The sequence below is a fragment of the Oryctolagus cuniculus genome, chromosome 17 (assembly GCF_964237555.1).
Source record: "Oryctolagus cuniculus chromosome 17, mOryCun1.1, whole genome shotgun sequence".
Taxonomy (NCBI): Eukaryota; Metazoa; Chordata; class Mammalia; order Lagomorpha; family Leporidae; genus Oryctolagus; species Oryctolagus cuniculus.
This window is the reverse complement of record NC_091448.1, coordinates 66,005,204-66,022,773: the sequence shown is the minus strand read 5'-3', so window position 1 is coordinate 66,022,773 and position 17,570 is coordinate 66,005,204. Positions and strand designations below refer to the sequence as shown.

General features: G+C 62.5%; 1 protein-coding gene across 2 annotated transcripts in view; it reads right to left on the bottom strand.

Moving 5' to 3' along the window:
• Positions 1-1,030: 1,030 nt before the first annotated feature.
• USP22 (ubiquitin specific peptidase 22) overlaps positions 1,031-17,570 on the bottom strand; it is a 37,339-nt gene continuing 20,799 nt past the window's right edge. For both annotated transcript variants that reach the window (XM_051839773.2, XM_051839774.2), the window contains 11 exons: positions 16,272-16,385; positions 15,396-15,497; positions 14,803-14,972; positions 12,111-12,258; positions 11,047-11,152; positions 9,735-9,893; positions 5,440-5,566; positions 4,486-4,577; positions 3,754-3,816; positions 3,411-3,560; positions 1,031-2,948 (listed from right to left, as the gene is read on the bottom strand). In XM_051839773.2, the coding sequence (XP_051695733.1) occupies positions 2,906-2,948; positions 3,411-3,560; positions 3,754-3,816; positions 4,486-4,577; positions 5,440-5,566; positions 9,735-9,893; positions 11,047-11,152; positions 12,111-12,258; positions 14,803-14,972; positions 15,396-15,497; positions 16,272-16,385 (1,274 nt within the window). In that variant the 3' untranslated portion in view covers positions 1,031-2,905. The remainder of the gene's footprint in view (positions 2,949-3,410; positions 3,561-3,753; positions 3,817-4,485; positions 4,578-5,439; positions 5,567-9,734; positions 9,894-11,046; positions 11,153-12,110; positions 12,259-14,802; positions 14,973-15,395; positions 15,498-16,271; positions 16,386-17,570) is intronic.

Here is a 17,570-nt window from a genome sequence, read left to right as displayed (position 1 = left end):
CTGCTGGCCACGGGACACTCTCGGTCCCCCATGGACACACCTGCAAGCTCGCAGATGCAGCTGGTCTGGCCCCTGGCTAAGCCATGGGCAAAGGAGACATTGCGCACCGGAGCCCAGAGTGGGCTCAAGGTCACACACTTGCCCTCACTAGGGTCCACTGGGCTGACCCTGCCCTGCATGGCAGACTGACTCACTCCCAGGAAGACGGATCAGCTCCGTGCACCGGCCCTGCCGCAGTCGAGGGGTGGGAATCCGTCTCCACTGGAGCCAACCCACGGGCTGTTTGGGAGCTGCCTTCAGGGGGTGGGGCGGTGGGGGCGGGGGGCCACAAGTCCCTGGAAGCAGCAGCTGGGCTGGCTCAAGACAATGCTATGGGGAAGTCCCAGTGCATCCCCAGCTTGCAAGAAAAACCATTTGTTTCCGGTTGCCAAGGCTGGGATGGGAGCAGTATCAAGGTGAGGGCAATGGGCGTGGCTCCGGTGCCGCACTTTGCAACCCCACCCATCGTAGGTAATTCTTATTCCTGGCCTGGGAAGTTCTTGGAGCACCTGCCTCCCCAGGGGCACAAGGACCCTGTGAGGACCGCGGCGGGGCTGTCCGGTGCCTCTTGGTATTCCCAGGGGAGGTAGGTGAGCGGGTCTCCCACAGAGGTTTGCAACCCATGCATGCAAAACAGGAGGCGCACACCTGCCAGAACTCGCAGAGGTCTGGGTTAACCAGCTCCAGAGCCCTGATCACCAAAGCCCGGGAGGGGACGGGGGTCATGGAGTCTACACCAGTCCCTGAACCAGCTACACAGTCACGCATGCCCATTGCTGTGCGTGTTCAGCCTGCGTGCCACGACCTCGCCAGCACTGACGTCACACAGGGCATCCCACGGCTGTCACCTAGCCTGGTCCCAGCCCTTACAAGGCCTCAGGTGAGGACACGGTTGCACCTGCACCAAGTCCATGTGCGGGGGAGGGGGCGGCCACCGTGGTGCTGCAGCCCCGCTGCCCTGGCGGTAAGGAGGGAGCCGGGCTTCTGGTTATTTTTCGGAATAAAATGCAGCTTTATTATGAGGGGAGAAACTACAAGCCGGGAAGGGAGGAGGCCGGAGCGCGCGGGTCCTTCAACGACAGGGAGGGGAGGGGTGGGGAGGGGCGGACGTCTGGCCATCGAATCTCCAACCACAGCACGAGCATTGGAACTGGTCTCTTCCGGCTTGTTTTCAGAGCAAGAGCACACGCAATGGGCACTGGAACTGGCGGGGGCACATCAATGTCACACGACGCGAAGCACACGTGGCAAGCGGGGGAGGGGGCGCCTTCCCGTGAAGCACCGCGGCGGGGCGCGGGGTGCAGGGCCGGCATCGCAGAAACGCAGGTCGTGGTCACGACGGGTGCGGGTGCGGGGCTGGGCTGCACCCCAGGAGTCTGGGCGGACGTGTGGGTGCAGGGTGTGGGGCGGGCCGGCATCTCAGAGACGCAGGCGCGGTACAGGTGCCGTAGGGTGCGGGGCCGGGCTGCACCCCAGGCATCTGCAGGACATGTGGGGTGCGAGGCGAGGGCGGGGCTTTACCGGGAAATGGAACACCATTTTCCTGAACAGAAAGCAGCACTGGGGAGCTGGAAGCAGGCAGAGTCCCCGACTCAGGACATCAGCGTCATGTCCCCAGGGGGCACATGGAACATGGAATGCGGTGCCCACAGACAGGTGTGCAGGGCAGGGCGCCACCTGGCTCCTGGCACCAGTGTCTTGGGCGCAGCTGACACTCGCCGGGGACAGGAGCTGCTGCGTGGGGCCCAGGGGACTCGCCACAGAGCCCCAGGCCGGCACAGGGGCCCGGCCACGCCTGCGCCTGGACACCCAGCAGGCCGGGGTGCCCCGTAGCGCGCACGCCTTCCAGAACGGTTTCCCAGCTCAGAGTCCCGAAGCCACGTGCCCTGCTCCAAGCTGTGCCCGACTCAGCACCGGGTCACCCCGGCCCCCTGAAAACGCTCTCGAGTCACAGGCCGTGGGGACGCCGCAGGCTCCGACGGCGCCCACCTGGAGGGAAAGGTGGTGGTGGTGGGGGGTTCCACCTGCCACCCTCCTGCAGTCTCTCAGCCAACACGGTCTCCCCAGCTTAAAATACTTTAATCTCAACTTCCTGATCCGGGAGGATGACGTTAATTCAAATCTCAGAGTCCCTAAGTACAGGCCCCCGGGGAACACGCCTCCCTGGCTGCAAAGCCATTTCATTCCCGGCCCCCACACGACATGCCGCTGGCAACCCCAGCGTCCCCGCGCCAGCAGTGAGGGAGAGGAGGTGGGAGAGCGGACCAGGAAGGGGAGGAGGAAAGGGACGCTAAGACCGCCCAGAGACCCTCCGCTTGCCCCCCCCATTCAGACCCCAGAGAACGCGGGCGGCGGCAGCCTGGCTCCCTCCGCTCTGCCCGCCCCTGGAACGGAAGCAAGGAGACAGCACCAAGTAGAAAGCAAGCTCCGCCCACGCAGTCGGCAGAAACCCAGGAGGCAGCCGCCATCAGGGGCACGGGGAGAGGAGGGAGGGTCAGAAAGCCTACTTCTAGAAACCCGAGATGGCTCCGGCCGGCGCGCCCTCATGCAGTGCGGTTCCCGGCCCCGGCATGGCAGCCGCCCTGGCCCTGCCTGCCCACGGCTGCCATGGACGCCCCTGGGCCTGGGCCTGGGCCTGGGCCTGGGCGCGGACGCAGACGCAGGCTGGGCAGCCACCAAGGGAGGCGCCCGCGAGACGCTCCAGGGGCAGGGCCCTCCGGCCCGCGCCGCAGCCTCCGTGCAGTCCCTGTGGGGGCCCAGCCTGGGCAGAGGGGCCTGCGGGCCGGGACGCTGTCAGGGAGGCCGGGGTCGTCGGTGAGGTCGCCAATTCGTTGCCTTCGTCCTGGCTGGCCGGCCGCGGACGAGGCTACTCGTACTCCAGGAACTGTTTGTGGTAGAAGAGCAGGTACCTGGGGAGGCAGAGACGCGGGGGCTTAGGGAAGGCTGACACCTGCCCGGTCCCTGCAGGCAGCTGCCCGCCGCCCACCCCGGGGGCTGCGTGGGTTTGGTTTTCCTCTCCACAAGGAGGCGAGAACCTCGCCGGCTTGCACACGCGACAGCTGGCACCCCCAAGTCCAAGCTCGCCACCCTGGCGCCTAGAACTCTGCTCCCGGTAGGTGGGTCTGCTGCAGCCCTGGGCCAGGGACCCCAGGTGGAGGACCCAGCGGGAGGGGTAGGAGCTGCCGTGTGCCGTTCCGTGCGCTAGGGGGCGCCCGTGGCCAGGGAGGCGCCCGCTGCAGAGCAAGCTCTCAGCGGTCCTTGGAAGGTGCCCGCCCCACCCCGGTCGATGTGGTTTTGGCACAAGGGGAGGTAGCACTGCCCGCAAAGGGCCTCCCATCCTTCCTCCCTCCGGAGCCAGGCCCGGGCCGCACCCTTCGCTGTCCAGCACGTCCTTGATGCTGGCCTTGGTGATGATGGCGTCATCGCACTTGAACCACTGGTCTTTGTGCTGGCGGATGAAGCTGGTGTAGTGGCCGCTCTCCAGGGTGCCTTGGTGGTTCACGACCGCAAACAAGGAGTACCTGGGGGTGGGGGTGGGGGATGGGAACAGCGGCCGACTCCATGGGGTCCCCATCAGGAAGCAGACACCCGTGCCAGGCGGGCCCCTGAGGACCCGACGCCAAGCCCCCCAGCAGCGGGCAGGACTCGCAGCACAGAGCCGTGGGAGGGGCCCCTGCCCCTGGCTCCCCGCCCCCGGGGCTGCCCACAACTCACTTGTTGTCATTGTTGAGGCTGTCTGTGGGCTGCTGGTACTGCCCGTTCATCCTGCTCTCCTTGCTGCCACGACAAGAACCAAACTCAGCAGGGGTGGTAAAGCAAGTGCCCGAAGACACGCGGGGGACTGTGTCCAGGGCCACCCCGCCACGTGCTGCAGGGGGACACGCTCTCCCTACCCACGCCCCGCGATGGCTACGGCGGCAGGTGCAGGCTGTGTACGGGGCACAGGCCTGGCCGTGCCTCCTGGCACTTCCACTGCAGCCTCTCCCGAGGATGGAGCGCAGCTGGGACAGATGTGAGGCCTCCACAGCTGATGCAGCTGCTTCCTCAAAAAGCACCACACAGCGGCTGGCACTGTGCACCGGCATCCCGTATGGTCACCCGCTGTGACCCGGCTGCTCCACTGCCCATCAGCTGCCGGCTAACAGCCTGGGAAAGCAGCGGAAGACGGCCCAAGCGCTTGGGTCCCCACCACCCGACCCGGGAGACCTGGATGGAGCTCCTGGCTCCAGCCTGCTCCAGCCAAGGCTGTTATGGGCACTGGGAGAGTGAACCAGCAGGTGGAAGCTCTCTCTGCCCAACCCCCGCACCCCCCCCCATGCCCCTCATATAAATAAAACTTGAAAAAAGCAAAGAACTGTGTTTCGGGAAGGTAAAGGCTCGTGTCCCCTGCCCCCCCCCCCCCAGTCTGCACCCCCGGCCGCTCGTGGAGGAAGAGACGCCGCCCACCTGGAGGCCATGAAGGGAGTCATGTCCAGCTCCAGGGGAAAGGACACGTACGTGGTGATCTTGCGTCTCAGCTTGGCCGAGTGCTCGAAGCGCTGCAGACAGGGACGGGGAGGGAGGGTGAGAGGGAGCGGCCCCCCATCCCTGAGACCCCCTCTCTGTCTTATGAATCACCTTCCACCCGTGTCCGGAGCTGACGCGTCACCAGCACAAAGTGAACCCACACAGGCCTCATTTATGAGGCTCAAGTCAGGACTGGGCCTGCTAGGGGGGTGGGTGTACAGGAGGTCTCCCTCCCCCCAACCCCGCCACCCCAGCAACCTGTGGCAGCAAAACCAATCCAGGAGATCGATCAGGCAGTGACCAGGAAGGTCCTGTATTTAAAAGCACCCTCGGGGACTGGAGCTGTGGCAGAGCGAGTAAAGCCACTGCCTGTAACATCAGCAGACCACAGGGGCACTGGTTTGAGTCCCGGCTGCTCCACTTCCGATCCAGCTCCCTGCTAATGCATCTGAGAAAGCAGTGTAAGATGGCCCAAGTGCTTGGGCTCCTGCACCTATGTGGGAGACCCAGGGGAAGCTCCTGGCTTTGGTCTGGCCCAGCCCTGGCTGTCGTGGCCATTTGGGGAGTGAACCAGTGGATGGGCGAGTCTGTCACTCTGCCTCTTAAAGAAGCAGCAGGCAGCCTGCGGAGCCCCCGGCTGTTTGCAGGACGGGCTCAGGAAGGCCTCAGCACAACACTGCGATGCTAAGCCTCCGTGTTTAAGAACGAACAACAAAACGTGGGCAGGGGAGCTGCAGGACCTGGGTGGAAGAAAACCTCCCAACTGCGGCCCAGGGAGCAGCTCACTCCCCTCCCACCGTGCGCTGGGGTCACAGCGTGCCCTCTGCACCCCATGAGCTGTGCCGGGGACCCGGGGACCACAGGTGGTTTTGACCAGCCGCCCAGCAGACCAACCTTGAGATGAAAACAAGCCACGATGGGCAGTTTCTTCATGGTGAGCTGCTTGGTGGACTCCTGGTAGCTATGGCAACCGCTGCACTTGATCTTGGCACTGCTCCCCAGGTGCTCTGGTCTGGTGAACCTGCCGGGTGTTGAGAGAGCCGAGAGTGCGGTCAGAGACGGCGGCGCTGGACCCGGCCCGTGGGCTCGTCCCCTGCGTGCCCACAGTCACACGTGCACGTGTTTGGAATTCCACAGTGAGCGACACCAGTTCTTCCTCCTTCATCTTTTCTCCCCTGGCGCTTCTAAAAATATTCACCTTCAATGTTCTGGCTGCAGCAAAGGGCCAGGGAATAGGTAACGGGTCTCTAACTGCCATACGACCCAGCAGATGAGTCTGTCCCAGAGAAATCAAAATGCATGGCCGGCGCCGCGGCTCACTAGGCTAATCCTCCGCCTAGCGGCGCCGGCACACCGGGTTCTAGTCCCGGTCGGGGCGCCGGATTCTGTCCCAGTTGCCCCTCTTCCAGGCCAGCCCTCTGCTGTGGCCCGGGAGTGCAGTGGAGGATGGCCCAAGTGCTTGGGCCCTGCACCCCATGGGAGACCAGGAGAAGCACCTGGCTCCTGGCTCCTGGCATCGGATCAGCGCGGTGCGCCGGCCGCAGCGCGCCGGCCGCGGCGGCCATTGGAGGGTGAACCAACGGCTAAAGGAAGACCTTTCTCTCTCTCTCTCTCTCTCACTGTCCACTCTGCCTGTCAAAAAAAAAAAAAAATCAAAATGCAATGTGCACACAAAAACCGTACACAAATCTACGGCAGCTTTGCTTGCAACAGTCCAAACCGGGTAAGAGTCTGTGATGTCAGAAAGGCTGCGTCGGGGCTGGCGCTGAGGGGCAGCAGGCTGAACTGTCACCTGCGATGCCAGCTTCCCATATGGGCGCCGGTTCGAGTCCCGGCTGCTCCACTTATAGATCCAGCTCCCCTGCTAATGTGCCTGGGAAAGCAGTGGAAGATGGCCCAAGTGCTTGGGCGCCTGCACCCACGTGGGAGACCAGGATGGAGTTCTTGGCTCCAGCCTGGGCCGTTGCAGTCCTCGGCTTCTGATTCCGCTTCTTGCTGATGCACACCCTGGGAGGCAGCAGATGGTGACGACTCAAGCACTCGGGCCCCTGCCGCCCACATGGGAGACCTGAGTTGACTTCCTGGCTCCTGGCTCTGGCCAGGCGTTCCGGGAGTGAAACAGCAGATGGTAGTTCTCCCTGTCCCTCTGTGTCTGCTGGTCTTTCAAATGCAGTTAAAATACACACACACACACAGCTGTGTGAGAAACTCAGGGAGGGGCCGGCGTGGCACAGCAGGCTAAACTGCTGCCCCCAATGCCAGCATCCCGCATGGGCCCTGGTTCGAGTCCTGGCTGCTCCACTTCCGATGCAGCTCCCTGCTAATGCCCCTGGAAAGGTAGCCCAAGACGGCCAGACTGCTTGGGCCCCTGCCACCCATGTGCGAGTCCGAGGACGGAGTTCCAGGCTCCTGGCCTGGCCCTGCCCTGGCAGTTAGCGGCCATTTGGGGGACAAACCAGAAGGCAGATCTGTTTGTCTCTCTGTAAAACTCTGCCTTTCAAATAAATAAATTAAAACAAAACAAAACCAGCCACAGCGAGCCTTTCTGGCCTGTGTGGGAACTACGTGCCAGGCCTCAGCAGAACCTCGCCAAGAGCCGCTCTGCTTTGTGCACAGCGGAGGAGGGGTGCTCCCCACCCCCACCCCACCTCACGACCTGAGCTGGCCCAACCGCAAAGGGCGACTCCCCCTTTCATGACGTATGTGACTCAGCGAGGACTCCGGCAAAGTGCTCTGCTTAAGTCACAGCTGCGGAGAGCCCACTTCAGGCCTTTCACTTGGGAAGCAAGGCTGACATCATGTTCAACAGCGCACGCACGCACACACACATACACACGCAGCTTTGGTCCTGCACACACACACATGCACACACATACACACGCACACACGGGCACGCACACACACATACATACACACATGCACACACACATACACACATGCACACACATACACACGCAGCTTTGGTCCTGCACACACACATACACACATGCACACGCAGCTTTGGTCCTGCACACACACATACACACATGCACACGCAGCTTTGGTCCTGCACACACACACATGCACACACATACACACGCACACACGGGCACGCACACACACATACACACATGCACACACACACACATGCACACACATACACACGCAGCTTTGGTCCTGCACACACACATACACACATGCACACACATGCACACGCAGCTTTGGTCCTGCTGACAAGGGCAGCGAGATAACCGAGGCTGAGCAGCTCTCGTCGCAGCCCGTCCACACTGGCAGTGACCGCTGACCACTGCAGGGGAAGGGGGAACAAGGGGAGGCTTCCTGGGGCCTCCACATGGCTGAGAGGTGCACCCCAAATGCTAGCACCTGCCTCAGACGACCTCGTAAACGGATGAATCAGAAAACGCTGCAGGTGCCCAGGCGAGAGGGGCTGGCCCCTCAGCTCACAGCCGGGCACTGCCCGTCACCCACAGAGGGCCAGGAAGCTTCGAGATCTGCTCTCTCTCTCATTTTCCCGGGACAGGAGCCAGGCAAAGCTCAGGAGGCAGACACAGCCTCTCATCTAGCAAAAGACCAGCCACAACCTAGGAGCGCCTGCTGGGTACCAAGTGCAGCGAAGGCTCTACCTGTCCTCAGGGCGCTGTCCCTGCTCGGGGCCTGGTCCTGGATGCTGGCTCAGCCACTGCTTCTACCTGCCTGGCTGCCGGTCTGTGTGCGTCCCCTGAGGGTGGAGGTGCGGGTCTGTGTGCGTCCCCTGGGGGTGGAGGCGTGGGCCTGGCTGCGTACCCTGGGGGTGGAGGCGTGGGCCCCAGGGTGGCACCATCAGCAGTGGCAGAACCTTTAGGAGGTGGGGCCTGCTGCAAGGTGCTTGTTGGTGGCACTGAAGGGGTCGGGGGGGGGCCACAGGACCATGGTCAGGTCTCCCAGCTGCGGCCCCGCCCTGTGGGTGTGCACCCAGCCTACCGCCCCCGCCCCCGCACCCCGCTGCTGCTGTGCTGCTGTGATCCTGACCTGCTCCCTGGAGGGTCCTCGCCAGAGGCCAGAGGCAGGTGAGAGCTTTTGTTTTTTTTTTTTGTCAATTCCACAGTGGCCAAGTATCTCATTACAGCTGGCACCGCGGCTCACTAGGCTAATCCTCCACCTGCAGCGCCGGCATCCCAGGTTCTAGTCCCGGTTGGGGCGCCAGATTCTTTCCCGGTTGCTCCTCTTCCAGGCCAGCTCTCTGCTGTGGCCAGGGAGTGCAGTGGAGGATGGCCCAGGTGCTTGGGCTCCTGCACCCCATGGGAGACCAGGAGAAGCACCTGGCTCCCGGCTTCTGATCAGCACTGTGCCAGCTGTAACGGCCACATAGGGGGTGAACCAACGGAAGGAAGCCCTTTCTCTCTGTCTTTCTCTCTCACTGTCTAACTCTGCCTGTCAAAAAAAACAGGTAGCAAGGGTAAGGGTCGGTGCTGTGGAGCAGCAGGTTAATGCCCTGGCCTAAAGTGCTGGCATCCCATATGGGTGCTGGTTCCAGTCCCGGCTGCTCCTCTTCTGATCCAGCTCTCTGCTACGGCCTGGGAAAGCAGTGGAGGATGGTCCAAGTCCTTGGGCCCCTGCACCTGCACGGGACACCCGGAAGAAGCTCCTGGCTCTTGGCTTTGGATCAGTGCAACTCCGGCCGTTGCGGCCAACTGGGGAGTGAACCATCGGATGGAAGATCTCTCTGCCTCTCTCTGTGTAACTCTGACTTTCAAATAAATAAATAAACCAATCTTTTAAAAAAATTAAAATAAAAAAAATTAAAAGGTAGCAAGGGGCTGGTGCTGTGGCGTGGCAGGTAAAGCCGCCATCTACAGTGCCGGCACCCCATATGGGCGCCGGTTCGAGTTCCGATCCAGCTCTCTGCTGTGGCCTGGGAAAGCAGCAGATAATGGCCCAAGTCCTTGGGGCCCTGCACCCGTGTGGGAGACCCAGAAGCTCCTGGCTCCTGGTTTGGGATCAGCCCAGCTCCACCCTTCTTGGCCATTTGGGGAATGAACCAGTGGATGGAAGCCCTCTCTGTCTGCCTCTCAAATAAATAAATCTTAAAAAAAAATGGTTTGATCAGTGCGAAACGTGTAGTTGTTTCACAGCACATGCCTCCTCCGAAATTTCCCAAGACCCCCTGGCACTGGCCGGCACTGGCCCCGTGCCAGGGCTAGGCCTCTTACCTGCGCAAGCAGTCGGTGAGCGTGGTGGTGCCGGACACGTGGCTCTCGCCGTTCACCACGCTGCCCTCACTGCCGGGGCTCAGGGGCCAGAAGGGAGTGGAGCAGCCAGGCAAGTCTAAGCTGATGTCCCAGAAGGGGTCTATGGTGGTGGAGACGCCACTGGAGCAGAGGGAGGTGCAGGTGCACTGAGGACCAATGCCTCCCCACCCCCAACAGTGCCCCGCCCCCATCGCCCACCCCACCCTCAATGTGCCCCGCCCGAGGCCCTCCCAGGCCAGGACAAAGCAGCAGCGCTCACGCCAGACAAGCCTGGGGCTCCAAGCCCCTGCCAGGGATCCGAGTCCTGCCTGGGAGGCAAAGGCTGCTGGGAAAATAACAGTCTCCCAAGCCAGCAGATCACGGCCAGCACCTAGGGGTTTTCTGAAAGTGCACACTCCAGGCTCTCGGTCCAGAGCCTCGGGATCCCCGCTGCTATCTGGGAACTGCCCCCTCGTGGACAGCGGAGACCCCAAGGCACACTTCAGGCTGAGAAGGCAGTGGCCGGGCTCTGCAGCCCCTGCAGGGGGCAGCTGGTGCTGCACCAAAGCAAGCCAGCACCTGCCCAGAGACCTTACAGTAGAAATAGGCTGGAAATTTACTAGAGAGATATTCAAAGAGGAAGTAAACCTGGAGATTCCCCCTGGCAAAGGGACTGGGTAGCTCATGGTCAGCTGGCGGGCACAAGCTGCTCAGAGCCAAGGCCCAGGACCGTCTCTCCTACTTACAAAAAAAACCTGCACCCGTGCCTGCGCCTGCGCAGCACCTGCTCCGCCCTACACAGACGGCAGACACTGAAACGATTTCAAGGGCTTGGGGCCAGGGCTTCGGGGACTAGACGCCTCCAGTGTGCACCGAGGGCGACTGCAGGACTCTACAACGTAGCCAACAAAGGACTCTTTCCTGAGCCTGCAGCCTGGGACTGTGAGCAGACACGCAGAGGAACCCGTAATGCTGCAAAACCTGCGCGCTCGGGGGCCAGGGGACGAGCCTGTGTCCAGGACACAGCTGTGCCCGGCACCGAGGGTGTAGGGAGCACGCCACCAGCCGACCCGGCACGACCCCCCACCCCACCTTCGGCACCTGCTGGGCTGTCTCATCTCAATGCCTGACAAGGCTCGGCTGTGTAAGTAAACACCTGTCCCTCGCCTGCAGGCTGTTGCAGATGCTCCCGTGAGTGCCCGAAAAAACTGGGTGCCACCCTTGCCACAGAGGCCACGCGGGCGGCCGGGACACAGAGGCCGTGCGGGCAGGGTCTGGCGGCCGGGACACTCACTGGCAGACCTGGCAGGTGACGTCCGACTGCAGCCCGCCGGTGAAGATCTGGTCGATGATGCAGTTGCAGTGGTTCGGGTTGTTGGCCTTCTTGCCGTTATCGTCACCTGGGGACAGAGCACGGCGCTGGGGCTTAGCGGCTGCACCCTCCAAGGTGGCAGGCTCCCCGGGCCCCGAGGGGCACGCGAGCCCACAAGGGCTGCCTGGAGTGTGGGCAGACGGCCTGGGCAGGAAACCCTAACCCACACCCCCACCCCCTGCCTCAGCGTTTTTCAGCAGGAATCGGGGTGCCCAGAAAGCAGAACCCAAAACCACAGCAGCTGACGGAGGGCCCGCTTATCTAAGAGTGGGTGTTCTCAAGCCGCAGGGCACCATGGGGCAGGGACCAAAGGCATGGGCACAGCCATCCCTGAGCTGGACAAGGAGCACTGGGTGCAGGCAGCCGACAGCGCTTGATCTTTGCAAGCACGGCAACTTGGACAAAAAGCAGCTCTGCTGAGAACTTGCCGTAGCGGCCCGGAAGCTGCCGGAGCCCACGGCGAGCAGCTTCCCCCACAGGGTGAGTCCCCAAGACCTCCTCGGTTAGAGCCCCACCCCCACCCACGTGGGGACCCTCCAGACGGGGACTTCCACGGGGAGAAGGGCAGGCAGAGGCCCAGTGTGGCTCAAGTGGCTCAGCCATACTCCCCCACCCCTGCCAGGAGGTGTTCGTCTGGAAACCTGCCCTCATGAGGGCGCCCCACCTGGAGGCCACGTGGCGGGAGAAGCAGAGTTCCAAAAAAAGATCCCAGAGAATCGGTTTTACACCAGAAGCCCCCGGCTGGGACCAAGAAGAACCGGCCACGGGGCCAGGGAGGGCTGGAGGGCTTGGGGGATACTGCTTGCAATAGGACGTGGGGGTCAGAGGCCAGCATCGAGACGGCTGGGGGGAATCGCAGCCTGCGCCTTACTGGCAAACATCACAACTGTGCCTGGCACAGCAGGAATCCGGCGGGGCAACCCCCACCTCCTCCCCCGCTGCACCCTCACTGCTCCCCCTGCTCCTCCCCCCCCCCCCCCGCCCACCTTTGCAGTGCCGGTGCAGGACGTCCAGGGCGGCGATGAGGAACTCGTGCGCGTCCTGCTGCTCATAGCCAGCCAGGTGCCGCGCGTGCGTCCACACCAGGTGCAGCAGCTTGTACGGGATGTGTGGGGACCGGTGCCCCGAGTAAAACTGCTCAGAGAGAAGAGGGGACACTTGTGGGGCTGCCGGGAGTGGCCCGGGGCTCGTCTGACCAGAGGTAATCCAGGGGCACGTGCTTGGCCCGCTAGTCCCAAAGGGACTCATTGGCCCAGGACACATGCACCCACCCCCTGGCGCACTAGGCGTGTGGATGGTTTACCGATGCAGTGGCACAGTGTGGGCGTGGGGAGAGAGGGGCCGGCTGGGGTCTGTGCCCGTGACACCACAGAGGCCGAGGACAGCTCCACGGGACACATGCGCCCACGCCTCAGCTGCGGGGGAGGAGAATTCACTGCGCCGCTGGGACGCCGCCACTCGCTCTGCAAGTGCTGGGCTGACTCGGAACTTCTCTGAGCTGCCGACGCGCAATGTGCCACCGTTGCACTGGCCATTGAACAAACACCCACGCAGAATGCCAGGGCAGAAACGCACACGAGGAAGGCCACGCCTCTCCACGAACACGGCAGAGGGCCTCTGCCCCAGCGACAGAGAGGGGTCCTCCAGGCACGGCCACCTGAGCTCACGCAGGGGGAGCCACCAAGACCTCACACCGCGGGGCGAGGGTTCCGAAAGCCCCCTTTTGTAAACAGCAAGCGCACGGCTCTAGCAGCAGGTGCGCTCCCCCTCGCCCCGGGGGACATCCTCTTTCTAAATCAGAATCCAGCGCTCAGCGCACAGCCGGAGCCACAGCTCCGACCAGAGCTGGGACTTACTCCTCACCCTCCCCACAGGTGAGGCTGGCCGGAGGCTCCTCAGCCCGGTCAGAGGCAGCTAAGAAAAATGCTCGGCTTTACCCGCTACGCCACAGCGCCAGCCCCGTTTGCTGTCTTGCGTGTGGCAGGAGTTACACGACCACCCATTTGTCCAAATTCATGATCTATGCATTGAAAGGCAAACTGCACTGACATCCACTATACTGTGATAGACTTGAGTTCAACAAACAACAAGACAGGGGCCAGTGCTGTGGCACAGTGGGTTAACTGCCGCCTGAGGCACCAGCATGCTACATGGGCACCGGTTCGAGTCCCGGCTGCTCCACTTCTGATCCAGCTCCCTGCTAACACGCCCAGGAAAGTGCCCAAGTTCATGGAGAGGCCGGCACTGTGGCATAGCAGGTTAAGCCACTGCCTGTGAGGCTGGTATCCCTTATGAGCACTGGTTCCTGGCTCCTGGCTTCAGCCTGACTGAGCCCTGCCTGTCGTAGCAGGGCTCATTTGGGGAGTGAACCAGAGGATGGAAGATGTAACTACCTTTCAACTAAATAAATAAAATCTTAAAAAAAAAAAAAGAGGCAGACAGTTCCTATCTGCTGGTTCATTTCAATGGCCAGGTTTGGGTCAGGCTGAGACCAGGGGTCGGGAACTCAATCCCGGTCTCCCACGTGAGTGGCAGGGGCCCACCCCTCTGAGCCATCACCTGCCACCTCCCAGGAAGCACATTAGCAGGACACTGGGAGATGCAGTGGGGCTGGCACCCAGGCCTTGCAATACGGGATTCAGGCGCCCCCAAACAGCAGCTTAACCACTGCATGGGCTTCCTGGAGACTCCCACTGGCACGGCGGCATTTGTGTTAAGCACCAGCACAGCAACCCTGGCAGAACCAGCAACATGGGCCAGCATCATGGCGAAGCAGGTCAAGCCGCCCGCCTGCAGTGCTGGCATCTCACGTGGCCGCCAATTCGAGTCCCAGCTGCTCCACTTCCGATCCAGCTCCCTGCTCATGTGCCTGGAAAAGCAGCAGAGGATGGACCAAATCCCCTGCCACTCATGGGGGAGATGTGGAGGAGGCTCCTGGCTCCTGTCTTCGGGCCTGGCACAGCTCGGCCATTGTGGTCACTTGGGGAGTGAATCAGATCTCTCTCTCCCTAACTCTGCCTTTCAAATAAAATAAAATTAAAACAAACAAACAAACAAACTAGTGCCACCACAACCTCAGCTGATTTCCAGCTGTGTCCTGCTCTCTACCTGTCAGTCTGCTCACGGCTCCAGGCCCAGCAGTCATGGGCTTAGTGCAGGTGTGTGGCAAGGGGACAGATCAGCCCAGAGGCTGGCCAGACTGCTCCAGAAGGGGCCCGGCAGGAGGTGACCTCAGCTTTGCAGGCCGGATGCTCTGTCCAACCCCAGCTGGGTGTGCATGCCCCCAACGGTCCTGGACTCCTCCAGGAATCTGCCGGGCAGGTACCAGCCGGGTGACTTGGGCTCTGAGAACCCTGCCAAAGCGCGTCTGGAGCTGTGCGGCTCCGACCTTCGGTGAGGCACCCCCAATGCAGCAGCCAGCAGATCAAGCGGCGGAGCCTGCCGGGCAGGGCAGAGGCTCCAAGGCAGCCCCCATAGGAAGACGGCCATGTGCACGTGGCCACGCCTCCCTGGGACACGGAACGGCCGACAAGGGAGAAGGGTGAGAGCAGAGTCCCGGCCAGGCCCTCACAAGCCGCCCCCTGCCCAATGCCTCCTTCCCAGCTTCTCCCTCGGAAACTGCACGCCGTGCACAAGGGCGCTGCCCCAGCTCAGAGGGGGCCCGTCGGCGGCACTCACCTCCTGGAAGAGCGAGGACATCTCACAGACCAGGCAGGAGCTGGGGCTCTGCATCTCGCAGCGGTGCCTGTCGGACAGGAAGAAGTCGCGCAGCAGCGGCGTGTGGGTCAGGGCCTGCACGATGCAGTTCATGAAGCAGGTGTTGCCCAGGTTGATCAGCCCCCGCAGACCTGCACGGAGGCCACACGGGGGTCACTGCCTGCGCGCGGCTCCGCCCACCCGTGGCGGAGGGGCGGGGCTGCGGCAGGACTGCCCATCCACGGCAGAGGGGGCGGGGTCGTGGCAGAGCTCCGCCCACCCATGGCAGAAGGGGCGACATGCCACCCACCCACCGTGGAGGGGCGGGGCTGCATCTGAACCCCGCCCACCCACGGCAGAGGGGGCGGTGCTGAGGCTGCACCCACCTGCAGGAGTCCCCACCTTCCTTCACCCACCCATTCAGGAAGCAAGAGAACAATGGCGGCGGCAGTCAGGCTTCTCCGCTTCTCCGCTTCTCCAGGCACTGCGCCGAGGGCCGCCCCGCCGCCCCACGTCGGGGCAGAATTCCTCGAACCCCTCTTCCGTAGGAACAGGAGGAGGGGGCCCGCGCCCACCTATGGTGCAGTTGGACGTGATCTTCCTCCGCTTCGGGTTGTGCTTCAGCAGCTCCAGCTCCCGTTTGGTCGGCTCCCAGGTGGAAAACTTCTCCCCGACCCCTGGCGGAGGCAGACGGAGCCGGGGCTCGAACACACACACACTCAGGAGCTCACCGGCGGGGGCAGGCGCCTGGCCCACGTCGGAGCCCCGTCTCTGCATCCCACCCAGCTCCCGGGACGGCGGGCAACGGCCCAAGTCCTCGGAGGCCTGCATGGAGTTCCAGGCTCCGGCTTCGGCCTGGCCCGGCCCCCGGCTGTTGTGGGGATGCGGGCAGAACTAGCTCTTCCTCTCTGCCTTTCAAATAAAAATAAACTAACTTAAAAATTAAAAAACAAGAGGTGGGGGCCTCTGGACACCTGTCAGTCAGATGAGCACGCGTGTGCTCCCAGTGACGTGGCTGGAGCTCAGCACAGAGGGACACCTGTGACCTGGACGCCCCCCTGTGCCGGGCCAGGCCGCCCAGACCGCGAGCAGGTGCTCCTCGCGGGCGCGTGCCAAGATCAGGCACAGAACTGCCGCTTCTGTGGCCGGCAGCCAGGCTCTCCAGCCGACTGTCTCAGCGTTCCGAACAAAACCAGTAACTGACCCGCACTCACTGAGGACGTCACAGGGTTTCTGAGAGGGAAAGGACGGAGCTACGCGCCCAGGAGACGGCTCTCCAGGACAGCCCTGGACAGGAGGCAGCCATCACCACGGTCTCCCTTGGTAAGCAGTGGGTGAGTGGGGGTCCCCGGCTTGCCCTCATTTCTCCAAGAGCTCTGCCCTTGCCAGGCACGAGGGGACCCTGGGGCGCGCAGCATCCCCGGGGCAGGGCAGCCCAGGCGACAGCAAACCTTGCATCTTCCAGGCTTTCCGCTGCTCCTCCTTGGCAATGACCTCCATGTCCTTGTCGTAGATGTAGTCCTGGCACAGGAAGCAGTAGATGCCACCATACATGAGGTCGATGGCTAGGAGAGAGCGGCGAGGGGGTTCAGCACGGCCGTCTGCGCCACTTCCCCATCCCCGGGACCAGACACCAATCCCCGGGCAGGTGAGGGCTGGGCGGGGAGGAGACCTTCGCTCCGTCCCTAACGCACGGTTACCATGGTTATGGCTACTTAGGGTGCTGGAAGCTCTTTGCTACTCTCCGAGGTAAGATCCTTTCTAGTCTCATAACCTCAACTTCCTGCAACAGGACTGATGCCTGGGCTCTTAATTATTCCAGAGACAGGGAAGATCCAGGCCTCTGAGCACCTGGAAAACAGGCACTCTCTCAACAATCCAAAAAAAATAAAGGGGGAAGGGGAATTGGGCCCCTCCAGGCAGTATCAGATGTGGGGGGCAGGGTGTCGGGGGTCCATGCAGCAGGTGGAAGCGCCGCTTCAGAACACCTGCTGTCCCTCTAGCCCCTGACCAGTGATGTGCGCCCCCTCTCAGCCTCTCCCGACAAACAGGTTTCCTTTTAAAAATCGGCTTCACAGGCTGGCGCCGCGGCTCACTAGGCTAATCCTCCATCTCAGGCGCCGGCACACCGCGTTCTAGTCCTGGTAGGGGTGCCGGATTCTGTCCCAGTTGCCCCTCTTCCAGGCCAGCTCTCTGCTGTGGCCAAGGAGTGCAGTGGAGGATGGCCCAAGTCCTTGGGCCCTGCACCCCATGGGAGACCAGGAGAAGCACCTGGCTCCTGCCATCGGATCAGCGCAGTGTGCTGGCTGCAGCGCGCCGGCCGCGGCGGCCATTGGAGGGTGAACCAACGGCAAAGGAAGACCTTTCTCTCTCTCTCTCTCTCTCACTGTTCACTCTGCCTGTCAAAAAAAAAAAAAAAAAATTGGCTTCACTTTACTGCGCGGCTCCAGTTGTTAACAGCCCATATCGCTGACGGGCCTGTAAAAGCAGCTAAGCATTGCCATTTAAACTCTACAAAGAGCAACCCAAGGATCCCAGGGCTTCCACCCGCCTCGAGCCACTGACAAGGTCCAACAAACGCCTGTGGCTGTCCCGAGCTCCACCAGGCGCCCTGTGCGCGGCCCCCGGCAGGCGGACGGCGAAGAGAACCTGCGCTGGAGACAAGCCTGCGGCTCAGGTGAGGGTTCTTCAGGGAAGCAGGGCCAGCAGCGAGAGGCGCCCCCGTGTACAGCGGACAGTCAGAGCTCCAG